This window comes from Oratosquilla oratoria, chromosome 25 (assembly GCF_046742065.1).
Source record: "Oratosquilla oratoria isolate Oo_2021 chromosome 25, ASM4674206v1, whole genome shotgun sequence".
Lineage (NCBI taxonomy): Eukaryota > Metazoa > Arthropoda > Malacostraca > Stomatopoda > Squillidae > Oratosquilla > Oratosquilla oratoria.
In genome coordinates, this window is record NC_134801.1 from 391,046 (window position 1) to 406,987 (window position 15,942).

Sequence of the window (15,942 nt, forward strand, 5' to 3'; positions counted from 1 at the left end):
TACCTGTGAGAATCCCTTGAAGTCATAACTATTTTCAGTGCTGCTTGAACTATTTGAACAAGAAATTCGCTATTTTATTTGAAGGCCAATCGTATTTTAAACACAAGTATGGTGGACACTGTATGTAAACAACAAATATGGAGGATGCACCTTTGTTTCTATTATTGATGATGATTTGAATTCACTCAGCAACCTAACTTCTCTACTCCCCACCCCCCCTAAATTTCCTCTCAAGTATTTTGCACACACCAATTATTTCATCCAGTGAAAAAGAAAATTTATCCTAGACAAAAGGCCCCCATTAATATATCATGACTTTTAGAATGATCACCCCTTTTATGGGTTTTTCTTCTTCAACATGGATGTAAATAAGAATATGAGGTGCAAACTAATTCAATTTATATAATATAAAAGTATAAGTTTCTTACAAAAAGATCCAAAGGTGAGAACAGGACACAACCAAGAGTCAGAAAGCCAATGCCCGCATCTTATTTTATACCATGACTGCACAACATCAGTGCCAAGGACAGGTGCCAATGTGTGCCTGTATAAGCCTATTCTATCCCTATTTGCCTGGCTTCACACAATCCTTCTACTTCTTTATTTGTGTGTGAAGAAGGCTTACAAATTTTCAATCATTACCTATCTAGACTAATGGGAGAACATAAACACATACAGGCACTCCTCGTTTAACGACGACAATTGGGACCAGCACGCCGTCGTTAACCGAAAGTGTATACATATACATACATGTACTGTATGTACAATGTCCAGCAATACATGTATCTTTATTTTCGTGTATTTCCCTCTTTTATACAGTACTGTACATTAAAGCTTTATTTACTGTTTATTTACGGTGGTTATGTTCCCGAAATTACCGTATATGACCAAATCCGCGTATGCTGACATTCCATATTGAATACCGGGATATTTTTTTAGTTTCGACCATGGGCGCAATATAGCAATAGAAAATTAATTATTAATTTTGTAAATTAAAATGTATCAACGTAATATGCAATTTTGTGGGCGGAAATGAAAGTAAAAAATACCATGCTACAAGAAAATATGCTAATGAACGAAGTCAGTAGCATAGGATTGGGACGCCATCTTGTCGTCTGCCAACGTCTCTCACGACGACGACAACGAGGACGAGCCGGATGACATTTAATTTGCAGGTAATGATTTATCAAACACAGGTCAGGTTAGTTTAGTTTAGGTTAGACAAATTCATCATCCTTTTATTTCTTCGACATCGGCATCTATCATAACAAACATGGTGTACCATTCGTCCGACATGACTTCGTTACTTACGAAATTAGTTTTAGCACCTTTTTTTCCGCTCACAAAATTGCATATTACTTTGATACATTATAATTTACAAAATTAATAATTAATTTTCTATTGCGCCCTTGGTCGAAACAAAAAATTTACCACTACTGGTATATACTGTACCCCAGGTAGTTTTTGCAGCTTGCAGGATGGTAATGTAGACCTAAGCTTCAGAACACTTTACCTCACAGCTAATATCCACCGTACAAGTTCAATTATAACATCATACAAATTTGCCTCAGCCAACTTAATTATCGTACATGACGTCGTAACTTCGGGAGATTTACGTTAAACGTCTGTCATAAAGCCCGTCGTAACTCCACGTCGTCGCTAACCGAGTAGGTCGTTAAACGAGGAGTACCTGTATGTGAGGATACTACTTCATAACATCAATTTGTTTACATGCCCTCTGACTTCTGAGGAAGGCCTCAATTTTGCACTCCTCCACCATTTGCACAGCAAGGCTCCTTCAACTGCCTTGAGTATTTATATAAGGTACAGACAATTTATATAAAATCTTTTCGAATCTAAGTTAGCCCACTAATTGGTTGAATCCCACATCAATGGTCATCCCATTTAGGACAACAAGCAATATGGCTCTTGCTAGAATGTAGCTTGTGGCACCATTATTGGCATCTCCTTTGTGTCAGTGATGTGTTATGGAACATGACACTATGTACTTGAAAAAGCTATAATAAGGAAAACACCATGCCAATAAAGGCTCTGTCCTCACTTGGTGTTTATTTCCATAGACTTGTCAGCAACTGCAATTTTCATACAACTTAGGTATACAGTAAAATGACTATACTTGTATTTGAAAAATATCCAGGTACTTAGACTTGGACTTAAGTACAATCCCCTGTACTCGGACCCAACTCTGCTTGAAGCTATCAAAAAGGTCATTAACGCTGAGTATACTGTGTAACTACAAATGTATACAGGGAAACCTACTCCCAAAACTCACAACTATATATACATCTATCTGTATACCAAGGGCATCCATCTTACATGGGAGGTAGCCAGCCAAGGCATGCACCCACCCAAGTCCATTCCCATCCTTGTCTTCTGCCCACTGACCAAGTCAGAGACAATGCAGCAAGACCATTATATCCACAGAAAGGCCAGCTGCTTCATTTACATGGCTACAATCCTCCTCATCCATTCTTGCGAAAAGTAGGGAAAACAAGGAGAAATTGCTTTGGGCTCTATCAAATTACTGTCCAGTCAAAAATATTCTTCATTCACACTCAAATTCACTACATTCACCTCTGTTTTACACTCTTTGCTAATCTTTCCTCATTCATTCTTTACATATGGCCAAATTGTCCATATATTGAGCTTCCACACAATGCATACCATGTAACAATTAGGGTAGTCACTTAACAGGCTCAAGGTTGCTAGGACTCAAGTAGTGACTTCACCTATTAAGTGCCAACTGCATTCCAGTTTCAATCAATCAGGTCACTACCTCCATCAATAGAATGCAACCATAACCAAGCAGCCATGATCACATCACAATTAGCACAATGCCTGTACACAACTACGTCTTCAAATATCCTAATATGATTTCCCATTTAGCTCTTTAGTACATCTGTTCTATGGCTACTAATATGAATGGAGTTAAACATACTCAACATAGTACTTAATTTCATCCATGGTCCATTTCTCTCTGGCGTCAAACAGAAATGAAAACCGTTCCTGTATATCCTCTGGTAGATCATAAGCAGGGAAGTAACAGATAACCTCAGGAGTACATAACCTGTCTACCAAGGCTAACCCTCCTAACTGGCTCAAGTTTGTGGTCATTCCTGAAAAACAAAAACATGAACATATGACATTTTAAGAAGACAAGGTTCTAGATACAGGAGGAAATAGAAGGACGGGTAGTGAGTGGTGGGATGAGGAAGCAAAGAAGGTTGTAGAAGAGAAGCAAGCATTCATAGATTGGTTACAAAATAGGACAAGAGAATCATATGAGAGGTACAAAGAAAAGAGACCTTAGCTAGTGAACTCAGCTTGTTCCGAGACCTCAGCTAGTGAACTCAGTCTGACCCAAGACCTCAGCTAGTGAACTCTGTTCTGAGACCTCAGCTAGTGAACTCGTTTTGCTGCCGAGACACCATCTTGTGAATACCTCCTGTGAAGTTTATAACTTCCTGTAAACTTTATTACTTCCTGTTAAGTTTCCATCTTCGAATAGTGACAAGTGACTGTGTTGTCTTTCTTGTAATTGTAAATGTATAGAGTCATACAGTTACAGGTATAAGATACAGTGTAGTGTTCTAGTGATTTAGAATCAAAACAGTAGTCTGTTACTGTACTCCAAAGGTAGGAGTAATATAAGGTAAGCAGAGTAAGCTTTGTGCACTTAAGTTTATTGATTGCTTTTGTTTCTTTTGTTTTATATTTTCTCTTTGCCACTTGTATTGCAGAAGGAGTGAAATGGCTTCTGAAGGTTGTGTGAACCTGGAGGACTGTCTCAGAATGTGTAAGGAGAAAATTCCTCCCCACAACCCATAGAGTGTTCCACCTCTTCCACTGTCGTGAGCGAGTGGCACTCCATGGGGTCCCATTTGTTGAGCCAGTGTTTGGTTAACGGGTGCCCTGTGGAGCAACGCTAGCTCTAGCCAATCGTTTTGCTCTGCTGGAAGATGAGGTGGCTGAAAATCTTGGTGGTAGGGGACTCCATGGTGTGAGGCTATGATGACATCCTGCAGTGGAGGACTAAATGACGTTACAAGCTCGTACATCAACTGGACCATGGGATCGCCAATTGTACCCAGACCATCAGGAAGCAAAGGCTGATGGACATAGTTATGATTGTTCATACAGGTCATAATGATGTGGGTAGGGTCAGATTAGAGGAACTTGTTCAGAATTACAAGGTCCTTCTTCAGGAGATGAAGGAGCGTGGGAACTGCCATGTAGTCTGTGGGATCCTTCTGAGGATCTCCATTTTGTTCATGATATCTGGTTCAGAAGTTAATATTAAGTCTAGTTTCGATGGTTCCTCATTGTTTCTATATCTAGTATTTTCCTTAACCCATTGTGTTAAGATGTAGTCGATGGTCATATCCAGTAGAATGTTGCTCCAAAGTTCTTCTCCCCCTTTTACTATCATTTCTTCCCAGATTATATCCTTCGCATTAAAATCACCCATGATTACTATGTTACTACCCTCTTTCAGTAACTCGTTTAGAACATTCATTGTGTCTTCCAGTAATTTAGAATGATTGCTATCAGACCAAGCCTGTGTTTTTGGTGGTACATACACTGCTACATATTTTCTACTTTACATCTTTTTGTCTACAATTTTAATCATAATTAATTCTACATTACCTTTGCCTTCATTAATCTTTGTCACATTTAGACCCTTTTTGGTCAATATCATGACACCTCCCTACCTGTTCTATTTTTCACCCAGTGGTTGTATTGACCTTGTCCCACTATACTTGTCGATAGAGATCCTTTCAGTTTTGTCTCTACAATTCCCATAATGTAAGGTTTCTCTATTTCTATATAGTCATTTAGTCTATTAACTTCCAGAGATCATACCATTGATATTTGTGTATGCCACTTTTAGTTTCATATTTTCTTCTCCTTTTTGGTTTAAGTTTCCATTTTTTTGATGTACCATTTTTTCAGTCTCAAGTCCAGTACTCTAAAAAAAAACAAAAAAAACCCTATTTTTTTCCATCTCTGTTCTTTTCTCATTTCTATCCTTGGCTTCAATTCTGAGAGCTGTGTCTTTCTCTTTTTCATCACTCATTTCCTTTTTTATCCATGTTTGAATTTCTTGCTGTTTGCCAATTTAATCACTTTTAATACCTCCTCAGCTATCATTTGAGTTCTTAGTTTTATTTTCAGAGGTCTATGTTGTTTATCTTTTGAATATTTGCTTATCCTGTGGATCTCGTCAATTTACTTATCAAAAGTTTGCCCTTCATCCTGTATTTCTTTAAAAATTTCCTTATTTATTTCCTTCTCATTCTTTTCTCTCTGGTATTTATACATATCATGTTTTTCTTGGATACCTTGGACCACAATGCACTTACCTTTGTCAACTGTATCTCTCACCCACTTTTCCTTTTCATTACTTTCATAACTGTTTCTTTTGTATTTTCCTCCATCTAATTTTATACTATTTCTCTAAAAGAATTTTCTTTATTTTCCTGCTCTTGTTTCCATTGATTTTTTTTATTTCAATGAAGTCTGTTTCTTTAATTGACTCTTCCACCTTTCCGGTCACTACCTGTAATTGCTCTTTGACCTTTTTCAGTTCTTCATTTTTATTGTCCTCATTTTTCATTCTTTTGTTTTCTCTTTTGAGAATATCAATTTCGCTCTTTAGGTCACTTAATTCTCTAATCGTTTGCTCCTTACTCTTACGCAAAGTAATCAATTCCCTAAGTACGGCTCGGTAGTCCAATTTTAAATCTACGATTTCTTCCAATAATTCATTTACTTCGCAATTTCTTAATGCATTACTATATCTAACTTCTATATATCTAAGCTTTTACCTATTTCTCCTGTATTTCTTTGAAAACCTGAAAAACTGTTGTTCTCCCACCTTTGGTTTATCCTTGGAGTATCAATCAAACAAGTTTTTTGGGGGATGACACCTTTTGGACTTTCCACTTTACTTATATCTAGGCCTCTCTTCATTGGTTCGTTTAATATCCTTTCATCTTTTCCTTTCTCCATTGTGCCAAACTATACTTATTTCAAGAACTGGATTTTAATTTATTGGTCATACGAGAAACATAGCCTACACATACACACACGCAAGCCGTCAACACCTCTGTTGTCGCAGGGTCAAGAAGATAAACGACAAAAAAGGAAACCTGGTTTGCATTGCAGGGGAGGGGAGTAATCATGAGTGTCCAATATGATATCTCTGCAATGCTAGTCAATTGTATTAAGATGCAATTAAAAAAAATGAAAGATAACAACGAAAAATCTGACTTGAAAGCCAACCACAAACCAGAGCCATCTGCCGTCAGTTTGTTAAACCACGATGTAAACAAACACTGTCCCGCTCCAAGATCCACACGGGAGGACAACAAAGATGATTTTCCAGGATTTAGTAAGTATGAAAGCAAGAGCTTAAGTCGATTATTAGAGATATAGAGGGATATGAGCAAAAATAGGATACAGTGGGAGAAAAAATTAAAAAAAGAGGTGAACAATATATTACAAGAAATGACAGAAAAAATCGAAGTGAACTTAGGTGAGGAAAGCATCCAAAAAATTAAGAAGTTGAAGGAAAACATTGAAAATGAGGAAATTGCTTTCAAAGAAATAATCCAACAACAAATGCAGGATAATGCAAAGACACAATTATCCAAATGATTAATGAAAAAGCTAATTGGGTCAGAGATACAGTAGATAGGAAAAAATATATTGTGGTATATGGACTAAAAGAAAAACAGGGATTGGTGAGGTACATGAGAGAAAATGAAGAAAAAGAGACAGCAGTAGAAATCCTTAATGAAATTCAGGGGGGAAACCAAGTGCAGGCAAAGACCTGGACGAGACATATAGGATCGGTCGCTATTCTAAGGATAGAAATCGACCTCTAAAGATGAAATTAAGGTCACAGATAGAAGACACATTTGAAAAAGCAGGTAACTTGGCAGAGTGAAAAATACAATAAGATATGGATAAAAAGAGAAATGAATACTGAGGAATTAGAAAAAGAAAAGTCACTAAGAGAAGCAAAGGAAAAAAACTCGAAGAGAACGGAGACAGAAAGCAAGGGATTCCATTGGAGAGTAATCGGCATGAGACTGAGGAAATGGTACATCAGAGCGAACAAACCAAAGACAGAAAAAAAAAAAAAAAATGGAGAAAGGAAATTAAAAGTGGTCTATACTAACGTCAATGGATTAATTTAAGGACTGAATGAACTCAATGATTACCTGCTAGAAGAAAAACCAGACATAATGGGAATTGTAGAGACTAAACTAAGAGGTGAAATACCATCCATCGATATTGGATATGGACTATATAATTACTGGATAAAAAACAGGGACAAGAAACAGGGAGGTGGAATCATGTTCTTGGCCAAGAAAGACTTGAACATGACAAAAATTGTGGAGGGCAAAGGTAATGTTGAACTGATCATGATAAAAGTTGAAGACAAGAATATGAAAAGTAGAAAGTTTGTGGTGACCTATGTGCCCCCAAAAACAAACGCTTGGAAGGAGAACGAACATACAAAAATGCTAGAAGATACAAGGCAATTATTAAACGAGATACTAATGGGCAGGGGTAATCTGGTAATTAAGATCGACTTCAATTGCAAAGAAATTTGTTGGGAAAACATGACAGTGAGAGGAGACGACTTGTGGGGTAATGTACTGCTGGACATGACCATGGAATACACAATGACCCAATGGGTCAGTGAAAACACCAGATACAGAAACAATGAAGAGCCGTCGAAACTAGATTTAATATTTACAACAGAACCTGAAATTGTGGATAAAATCCATTACATGACACCAATTGGAAAGAGTGACCATATACTCATTGAAACCGAACTAAAGGAAGAAATAGACATGGAGAGAAATGAGAAGCATAGGAAAGGAAGATTGATGTACAACAAAACGGACTTTGCAAAACTAAAGAAATTCTTCCAGAATGCAAACTGGGAAAAATTCTACATGGAAGAGACAAAAGTGGAAGAGAAATGGAATATATTGATGGAAAATTACAATGAAGGGGTAAACAGGCATGTACCAAGACAGAAGCGAGAGTGTACATTAAATGTTGGTTCAACAAAAGATGCAGTGAGGCAAAAGACAGAAGGGACAGAGCTTGGAAAAGGTGGAGAAAAGATAAAAAACCTAAAAAATGGCATATTTATATAAACTATAGAAATGAGTATGTCAAAGTGAGATGAGATGAGTAAAGGAACCATGAAAAGGATATTATAGATAAATGCAAAGAGCAACCCAAACTATTCTTATCGATATGTGAATGGTAAACTTTAAAACAAACAGGAAATGGTGAAACTACACTAAGGGAATATAGAATACACAGAAGAATTAGAAATGGCCGAAATCATGAACAATCACTTTAAATCTGTCTTCACCAGAAAGTACATAATTGAGACGAAGGTAATAAAAAGCAATCTCCCCCCATGAGTGAGTTTACAACACAAAAAGAAATATCAGAACACCTATCAAACCTTGACATCAGAAAATCACATGGCCTGGATGGAATTGCAAATTGGATCCTAAAAGAATGCAAAGAAGAACTAACGGACAAATACATGACATAAAACATTGTTCACTCAAAGAAGGAAAGATACCTAAAGACTGGAAAAATGCTAACATTGTACCAATATATAAAGGAGGAAACAAAGAAGAACCTACCAACTATAGACCAGTATCACTAACAAGCAATATAGCCAAAACTTGTGAGAAAATCATAAAGAATAGATGGGTAAAACATCTGGAAGACAACATAATAAACCCAAGACAATTTGGGTTCAGACAAGGAAGATCATGCACCACAAACTTAATATGCTTCTACTCAAGAGTAATAGACATAGTGCAAGAAAGGAATGGATGGGCTGAATGTGCCTTCTTGGACTTACAAAAAGCTTTTGACAAAGTACCACACAGAAAACTACTAAAAAAAACTGGAACAAATAGGAGGAATACAAGGGAAACTACTAAAATGGATGGAGGACTTCCTGATTGGTAGAAAGATGAGAGTAGTGCTCAGAGAAAAATATTCAGATTGGAAAGAAGTGATCAGTGGAGTACCACAAGGATCTGTATTGGCACCAATAATGTTTGCTATTTATGTGAAAGATATGGATGAGGATGTGAAATGTTACATGAGCTTCTTTGCAGACGACACCAAACTGTTAAGGAAAGTAGAAACTGATAAGGACTGTGAAGCACTGCAGGAAGACCTAAATAAGGTATGGAACTGGAGTCAGAAATGGGAAGTGGACTTTAATACTAAGAAGTGTAGCATAATGGAGTTTGGAAAAAGCAAAAACAGAATATCAGGACAATATAAAATTGGAACCAAGGAGGTAAAGAAGGAAGGATCCAAAAAAGATTTGGGTGTAATTATCACAAACAACTTGTCCTATGACAAACAGATTAACAAAATTGTCAGGGAGTCTTACAACTTCCTAAGATCAATAAGTGGCATTTGCATACTTGGATGAGGACATGATAAAAAAAAAATATTGGTTACATTGATAATGCCTAGACTAGAATATGCAGCGACATTGTGATCACCCAGTACCAAAAAGAATATAAAGAAAATAGAAAGAATCCAGAGAGCAGCAACAAAAATGGCACCTGCAAACTTATCATATGAAGAGAGATTGGCTAAACTGGAGTTACCGATGCTGGAGCAAAGAAGAGAGATAGGTGACCTACTGACCATCTACAGAATCATGAAAGGCACAGAGATACTCGATAGAGAGGACTTACTAAACTGGGACAAGAGAAACACTAGAGGGCATGGAAAGAAATCAAGAAACATAGCTACAGAAGAGAACTGAAGAAAAACAGTTTTCCACATGGAGTAGTGGACACTTGGACCAAACTGGACAATGAAACAGTATGTGCAAAAACCATTCATGAGTTTAAAAGCAAACTAGACACTGCGAGATACAAAGGTGGGACACCACGAGCATAGCTCCCCTTCCTGCAAAATACAACTAGGTAAATACATCCCGCACAATGTATGCATGTGCCTGTATTCCCTAACACATGTGAGGGTGTATTAGTAAATGTTTGGCTACATTCTAAGTTGCATAGCAATTATATCACAATGTAAGTACTGGTAGAGATTCCTACAATGTGAGAACATGCTTAGATGAAGAGTTACTTGCACAGGAAAAAATGAGGGCATCAGTAAAATGAATATGTAATTTCTCAATTTCAAAACAAATTAAAACTCAGGCCCTAACTATGTGCAACAAAACAGTTATCATGCACTGAGAACATTACCTTCAGGAACACTCTGCTGCCAAATACTCAGGAATTCTTGCAAGTTAAATTTTTCAGCAGGCTTTAGAAGAACTTCAGCATATAGCCGACAAACTTTATTATCTATGAAGTTATAAAGGGCTTCTCCTATAAAAGTAAAAGAAAATATATTTCAATAACATTGTGCACATTCGGGAAAACCAAGGACAATCATCCACGGTGAGCTAAGATGATTTAAAAAAAAAAAAAAAAAAAAAACAGCTGGTGAGTCTAATTGGAATGCAAGTGTGCCTTAGCTAGGTTCCTCCCTTATAAGGGGGAAGGGGCCTTTGGTATATGGCTTGATAGATATGTGTGTGTGTGTGTGTGTGTATTTACCTAGTTGTATTTTACGGGAAGGGGAGCTATGCTCGTAGGGTCCCGTCTTCATATCTCATTTTATCTAAACTATTTTTAAATTCATGTATTGTTTTTGCACACACCACTTTCTCATCTAACTTGTTCCAACTGTCTATTACTCTGTGAGGAAAGCTGTTCTTTTTCAAATCTCTTCTATAGCTGTCTTTTTTTATTTTCTTTCCGTGTCCTCTAGTATTTCTGTCATCCCATTTTATCAGATTCTCTTTATCAGTAATTTCTATGCCATTCATGATTCTGTAAATAGCTATCAAATCTCCTCTCTCTCTTCTTTGCTCTAGTGTCTGTAGTTCAAGTTTTTCTAGTCTCTCTTCATATGATAGTTTCGAGAGTGTTGGTGCCAATTTTGTAATTGCTCTTTGTATTCTTTCAAGTTTTTTTATACATTTTTTTGTACTTGGTGACCATATCGTTGCTGCATATTCCAATTTTGGTCTTATCAGGGTGATTAGGATTTTCTTCACCATTTCTTCATCCAGGTATGTAAATGCAACTTTGATTGTTCTTATTAAATTATAAGTTTCTCCAAAAATCTTATTTATATGTTTCTCAGGTGACATATTATTCATAACAATGACTCCCAGGTCCTTCTCATTTTCTACTTTTTTTATTCCTTCTTCTCCCAATTTATATGCTCTTGTTATTCTGTTTTTGCTTTTTCCAAATTCCATTATACTACACTTTTTTGTATTGAACTCCATCTCCCACTTCCTACTCCATTCCTGTACTTTATTTAGATCTCTCTGTAGTGATTCACAATCTTCTTCAGTTTTCACTCTTTTCAGTAGTTTTGCATCATCTGCAAAGAAGCTCATATAGCTTTCAATTCCTTCATCCATATCATTAATATATATAGCAAACATTATTGGGGCCAGAACTGTTCCTTGCGGAACACCGCTTATTACTTCATCCCATTTTGAGTGCTGGTTTCTTATGACTACTCTCATTTTTCTTTCTTGCAAAAAGTCTTCCATCCAATTTAGTAGTTTTCCCTGTATTCCTCCTTCAGTTTCTAATTTCTTAAGCAACTTCTTATGTGGTACTTTGTCAAAAGCTTTCTTTAGGTCTAGAAATGCACAGTCCGCCCATCCATCTCTTTCTTGTATTATATCTATTAGCCTTGAATAGAAACATATTAAATTGGTGACGCATGATCGTCCTTGTCTGAATCCAAATTGCCTTAGATTTAACACTTTGTTTTTTTTTCTAAATATTTTACCCATCTACTTTTGATAATTCTTTCACAAATTTTTGCTATTGTACTTGTTAGAGAGACTGGTCTATAGTTGGTAGGTTCTTTATTTCCTCCTTTATATATAGGTACTATATTTGCTTTTTTCCAATCTTCTGGAACTTTACCTTCTTTCAAGGAACTATTTAGTATGCTATGTATTTTGTCTGCCAGTTCATTCCTGCATTCTTTCAGTATACAGTTTGCTATTTCATCTGGTCCATGCGATTTTCTGACATCAAGATTACTCAAGTGTGTTAATATTTCATTCTTTGTTACTTCTATTTCTTCCATAGGGGGGGACTTTCTCTTTCCATTCGTTCTCTTCAGGTTGTATGTTCTCCCTTGTAAACACTGATTTAAAATGTTTGTTCATAATTTCCGCCATTTCCATTTCCTCAGTGTATTCAATTCCCTCTTGTCTTAATTTCTCCAAGTCTTGTTTGTTTTTCAGTTTATTGTTTACAAATCTGTAGAATAGTTTTGGTTGATCTTTACACTTTTCTATGATATCTTTTTCATATTTTCTCTTTTCCTCTCTGCACGTTTGTACATATTCATTTCTATAACAGGTATATATTTTCCATTTTTCAGGTTTTCTGTCTTTTTTCCATCTGGTCCAGGCTTTGTCTCTTTTGTCTTTTAACTCCCTACAATTTTTGTTGTACCAGCATTTTACATATTCTTTTTCTTGTTTTTGTCTTGGGACATACTTTTCCACTCCTTTTTTGTAAATTTTTGTCAAAATATTCCATTTCTCTTCTACTGTTGTTTCTTCTTTGTATATTTCTTCCCAGTTTTCCTTTTGAAAGAATTCTCTTATTTTATCAAAGTTTGTTTTTTCATACATCATTCTTCCTTTTCTATATTGTTCATTTCTTTTCATATATTTTTCTTCATTAAGTTCCAGTTCAATCAATATGTGGTCACTTTTACTTATTGGTGTTTTATATTCAATCTTGTCCACTATTCTAGGTTCGGATGTAATTATTAGGTCTAGTCTCGATGGCTCTTCTTCATTTCTATACCAAGTGTTCTCCTGTATCCATTGTGTCATTGTATGGTCAGTAACCATCTCAAGTAGAGCGTTTCCCCATGAACCGTCTCCACCCTTTACTGTCATTTCTTCCCAGCAGATTTCTTTGCAATTAAAGTCGCCCATAACTATTTTTCCTCCCTCTTCCATTATCTTGTTTAATGTTATCTTTGTGTCCTCTAACATACTTTTATGTTCACTCTCTTCCCATGAGGCTGTTTTCGGGGGCACATAATTTATCACAAACTTTCTGCTCTTCTTATCTCTCTCTTCTACTTCCATCATTATCATCTCTACTGTATTCTTTCCATATGTGACACACTTCACGTTTATATCCTTCTTAGTCAGGAACATAACTCCACCCCCTTCCTTTTTCACTCTGTTTCTAATCCAATAATTATATGCATCATGTCCTACACTGTTGGGTGGTAGTGGACCTTTTAATTTTGTTTCTACAATTCCCATTATGTCTGGTTCTTTTTCTTTCAAATAATCATTCAGCTCATTTAATCCTGTTATTAATCCATCTATATTTGTGTAAGACACTCTTAGTTTTCTGCCACTTCCATTGTGTTCTCTGTTTCCCTTTTGTTTTTCTCTTGTATGTTGACTTTCTTTAGTTTCATATTCACTACTCTCCAATAGAATCTCTCTTTTTCTGACTCCGTTCTTATCTCGTTTTTTTCCTTAGCTTCAAGTCTTTTCTGTTTTTCTTCCTCTCTTTCCTCTTTATTCATTTCCCTTTTTATCCATACCTTTTTATATTGTTCACTTGTTGCTAGTTTCCCTGTTTTGGATAAGATATTCTCAGCCGTAGTTTGTGACCTGAATTTAATCTTAATTGGTCTGGTCTTGTCTGTACTATATTTCCTGAGCCTGAATTTCTCTTCGATTTGTTTCATTATTTCTGGTTCATCTTCCTGAACTAATTCTAGTAAATTTCTTACTTTTTCATTTTCCTCTTTGATTCTTGTGGTTCTATCTGGGTTATGTTTCTCTTCCATTCCTAATATAATTATACATTTCTTTCTGTCTGCTAAGTCTCTTACTATATTCTCCTTCTGTCTCATCACTTTAATAACTGAGTTTTCAGTTTGTTCATTCATTTGCTGTCTGATTATGTCAGTGAATGCAACTTTGCTATTTTCTTGGATTTTTTTCCAACCCTCCTTGTTCTCCTTATTATTCTCCTTTAAGACTTTATTCCCTTCTTTTACTTCTTTTAACTGATTTTTTAATTCTTCAATTTCCTTAGTTAAGTTTTTGTTCGCCTTCTCTAGTTCTTCCAATTTTTCAACCCTCCGTATAATGTTGTTAACATGACCGAACCTACGCTCCAAGTCCTCGATCATCTTATCGATCTTCCCTTCTAGTCTTGTTAGTCGGGGTGGGGTGGGGGGTTGTGTCCCCCCCCCCCACCCTCTTTAAATCCCTGGAAAATATTCTCATCACTTTCTACTGTATTGCAGCTATCTATACTTCTAATCTTTACATTTTTATTAGACATTTCATCGTCGCTCAGCTGGTCGGGGGGCCGTTTGTTTACCTTTCGCCTGTCTGCCTGGGCCAAGTCCTCTCCTTCCTCATTTCCTTCCATTTCCCTCAGCAATCCCTCCCCTTCTCTTTCCCTACTTTCCTACTACCCCACGAGCAATTTCCCCCCCACCCTGTAAATACAATAGGCACTTCTCTTTGCGTTGGAATCCACGAAACTTCAATTTTCTTCAGAACGTCTTCTAAGCCGTCCGTTCGTTGAAGTGTGTGTGTGTGTGTGTGTATATATATATATATATATATATATATAATATATATATATACACACGCACGCACACATTCGTCGGATGGACGGTGAAGATTCAAGTTCCAGAGAAAAAGTGAAATTTTCGTGGATCTCAACATCAAGGAAGTACCTTATTGTATTTACAGGGAAGGGGAAAGCTTGTGGTGTAGTGGGAAGGTGATAAAAAAGGAGAGGGATTACTGAGGGAAATGGAAGGAAATGAGGAAGGGGAGGACTTGGTCCAGGAGGCCAGGCGTCTTGTAAACAAGAGAAGGACCGATGATTATTTTGGTGATGAAGGGATTAACAAAAATGTAAAGATTAGAAATATAGATAAGAGCAGCACAATGGAAGGTGAGGATAATAATTTCCAGGGATTTAATGAGGGGGGGATACCAACCTCCCCCGATTAGCAAGACTAGAGGAAAAACTTGAGAAAATGACTAAACATTGGAAGAGTAGGTTCAGTAAAATGGCAGAGATTGCGCAGAGTTGACAAATTGGAAGAATTAGAGAAGGTGAACAAAAACTTAACTAAAGAAATAGAAGAATTAAAAAGACAGTTAAAAGTAAAAGATGAGAATGAGGTATTAAAGAACAAAGAGAATAAAGAGTCCATAGCAAAAGAAGCACAGGGTTGGAAAAAAATCCAAGAGAACAGTAAAGTTGCATTTACTGACATAATAAAACAGTAAATGAAAGAACAAACTCAAGACTCAATTATTGAAGTGATGAGACAGAAGGAGAATATAGTAAGAGACTTAAGAGATAATAAGAAATGTATGATTATATTAGGAATGGAAGAGAAGTATAATCTTAATAGAACCACAAGAATCAATGAGGAAAAAGAAAAAGTAAGCAGTTTACTAGAATTAGTTCAAGAAGATGAACCTGAAATCATGAAATAAATTGAAGAGATGTATAGACTCAGAAAATATAGTACAGATAAGACCAGACCAATTAAGATTAAATTCAGGTCACAACTGACAGCAGAGAATATCTTAGCAAAACCAGGGAAACTAGCAAACAGTGAACAATATAAAAAGGTATGTATAAAAAGAGAAACTAATGGAGAGGAAAGAGAGGAAAAAATGAAAAGACAAGAAGCTAAGGAAAAAAACGAGAACAGAACAGAGACAGAAAAAGAGAAATTCTATTGGAGAGTAGTTAATATGAAAGTGAGGAG

The 15,942-nt window shown here is 36.3% G+C and overlaps 2 protein-coding genes across 5 annotated transcripts in view; one reads left to right on the forward strand and one right to left on the reverse strand.

Annotated features, from left to right (window-relative positions):
- LOC143038802 (sister chromatid cohesion protein DCC1) overlaps positions 1 to 15,942 on the reverse strand; it is a 398,731-nt gene that overhangs the window by 23,129 nt on the left and 359,660 nt on the right. For 3 of the 4 annotated variants that reach the window (XM_076208343.1, XM_076208340.1, XM_076208342.1), the window contains 2 exons: positions 10,314 to 10,439; positions 2,960 to 3,137 (listed from right to left, as the gene is read on the reverse strand). In XM_076208343.1, the coding sequence (XP_076064458.1) occupies positions 2,960 to 3,137; positions 10,314 to 10,439 (304 nt within the window). The remainder of the gene's footprint in view (positions 1 to 2,959; positions 3,138 to 10,313; positions 10,440 to 15,942) is intronic. The other variant, XM_076208344.1, reaches the window with a different exon arrangement.
- The window catches only part of LOC143038803 (protein FAM200C-like), a 49,616-nt gene continuing 39,519 nt past the window's right edge, over positions 5,846 to 15,942 (forward strand). The window contains exon 1 of the mRNA XM_076208345.1: positions 5,846 to 6,415. Coding sequence (XP_076064460.1) covers positions 6,205 to 6,415 — 211 coding nt within the window. The 5' untranslated portion in view covers positions 5,846 to 6,204. The remainder of the gene's footprint in view (positions 6,416 to 15,942) is intronic.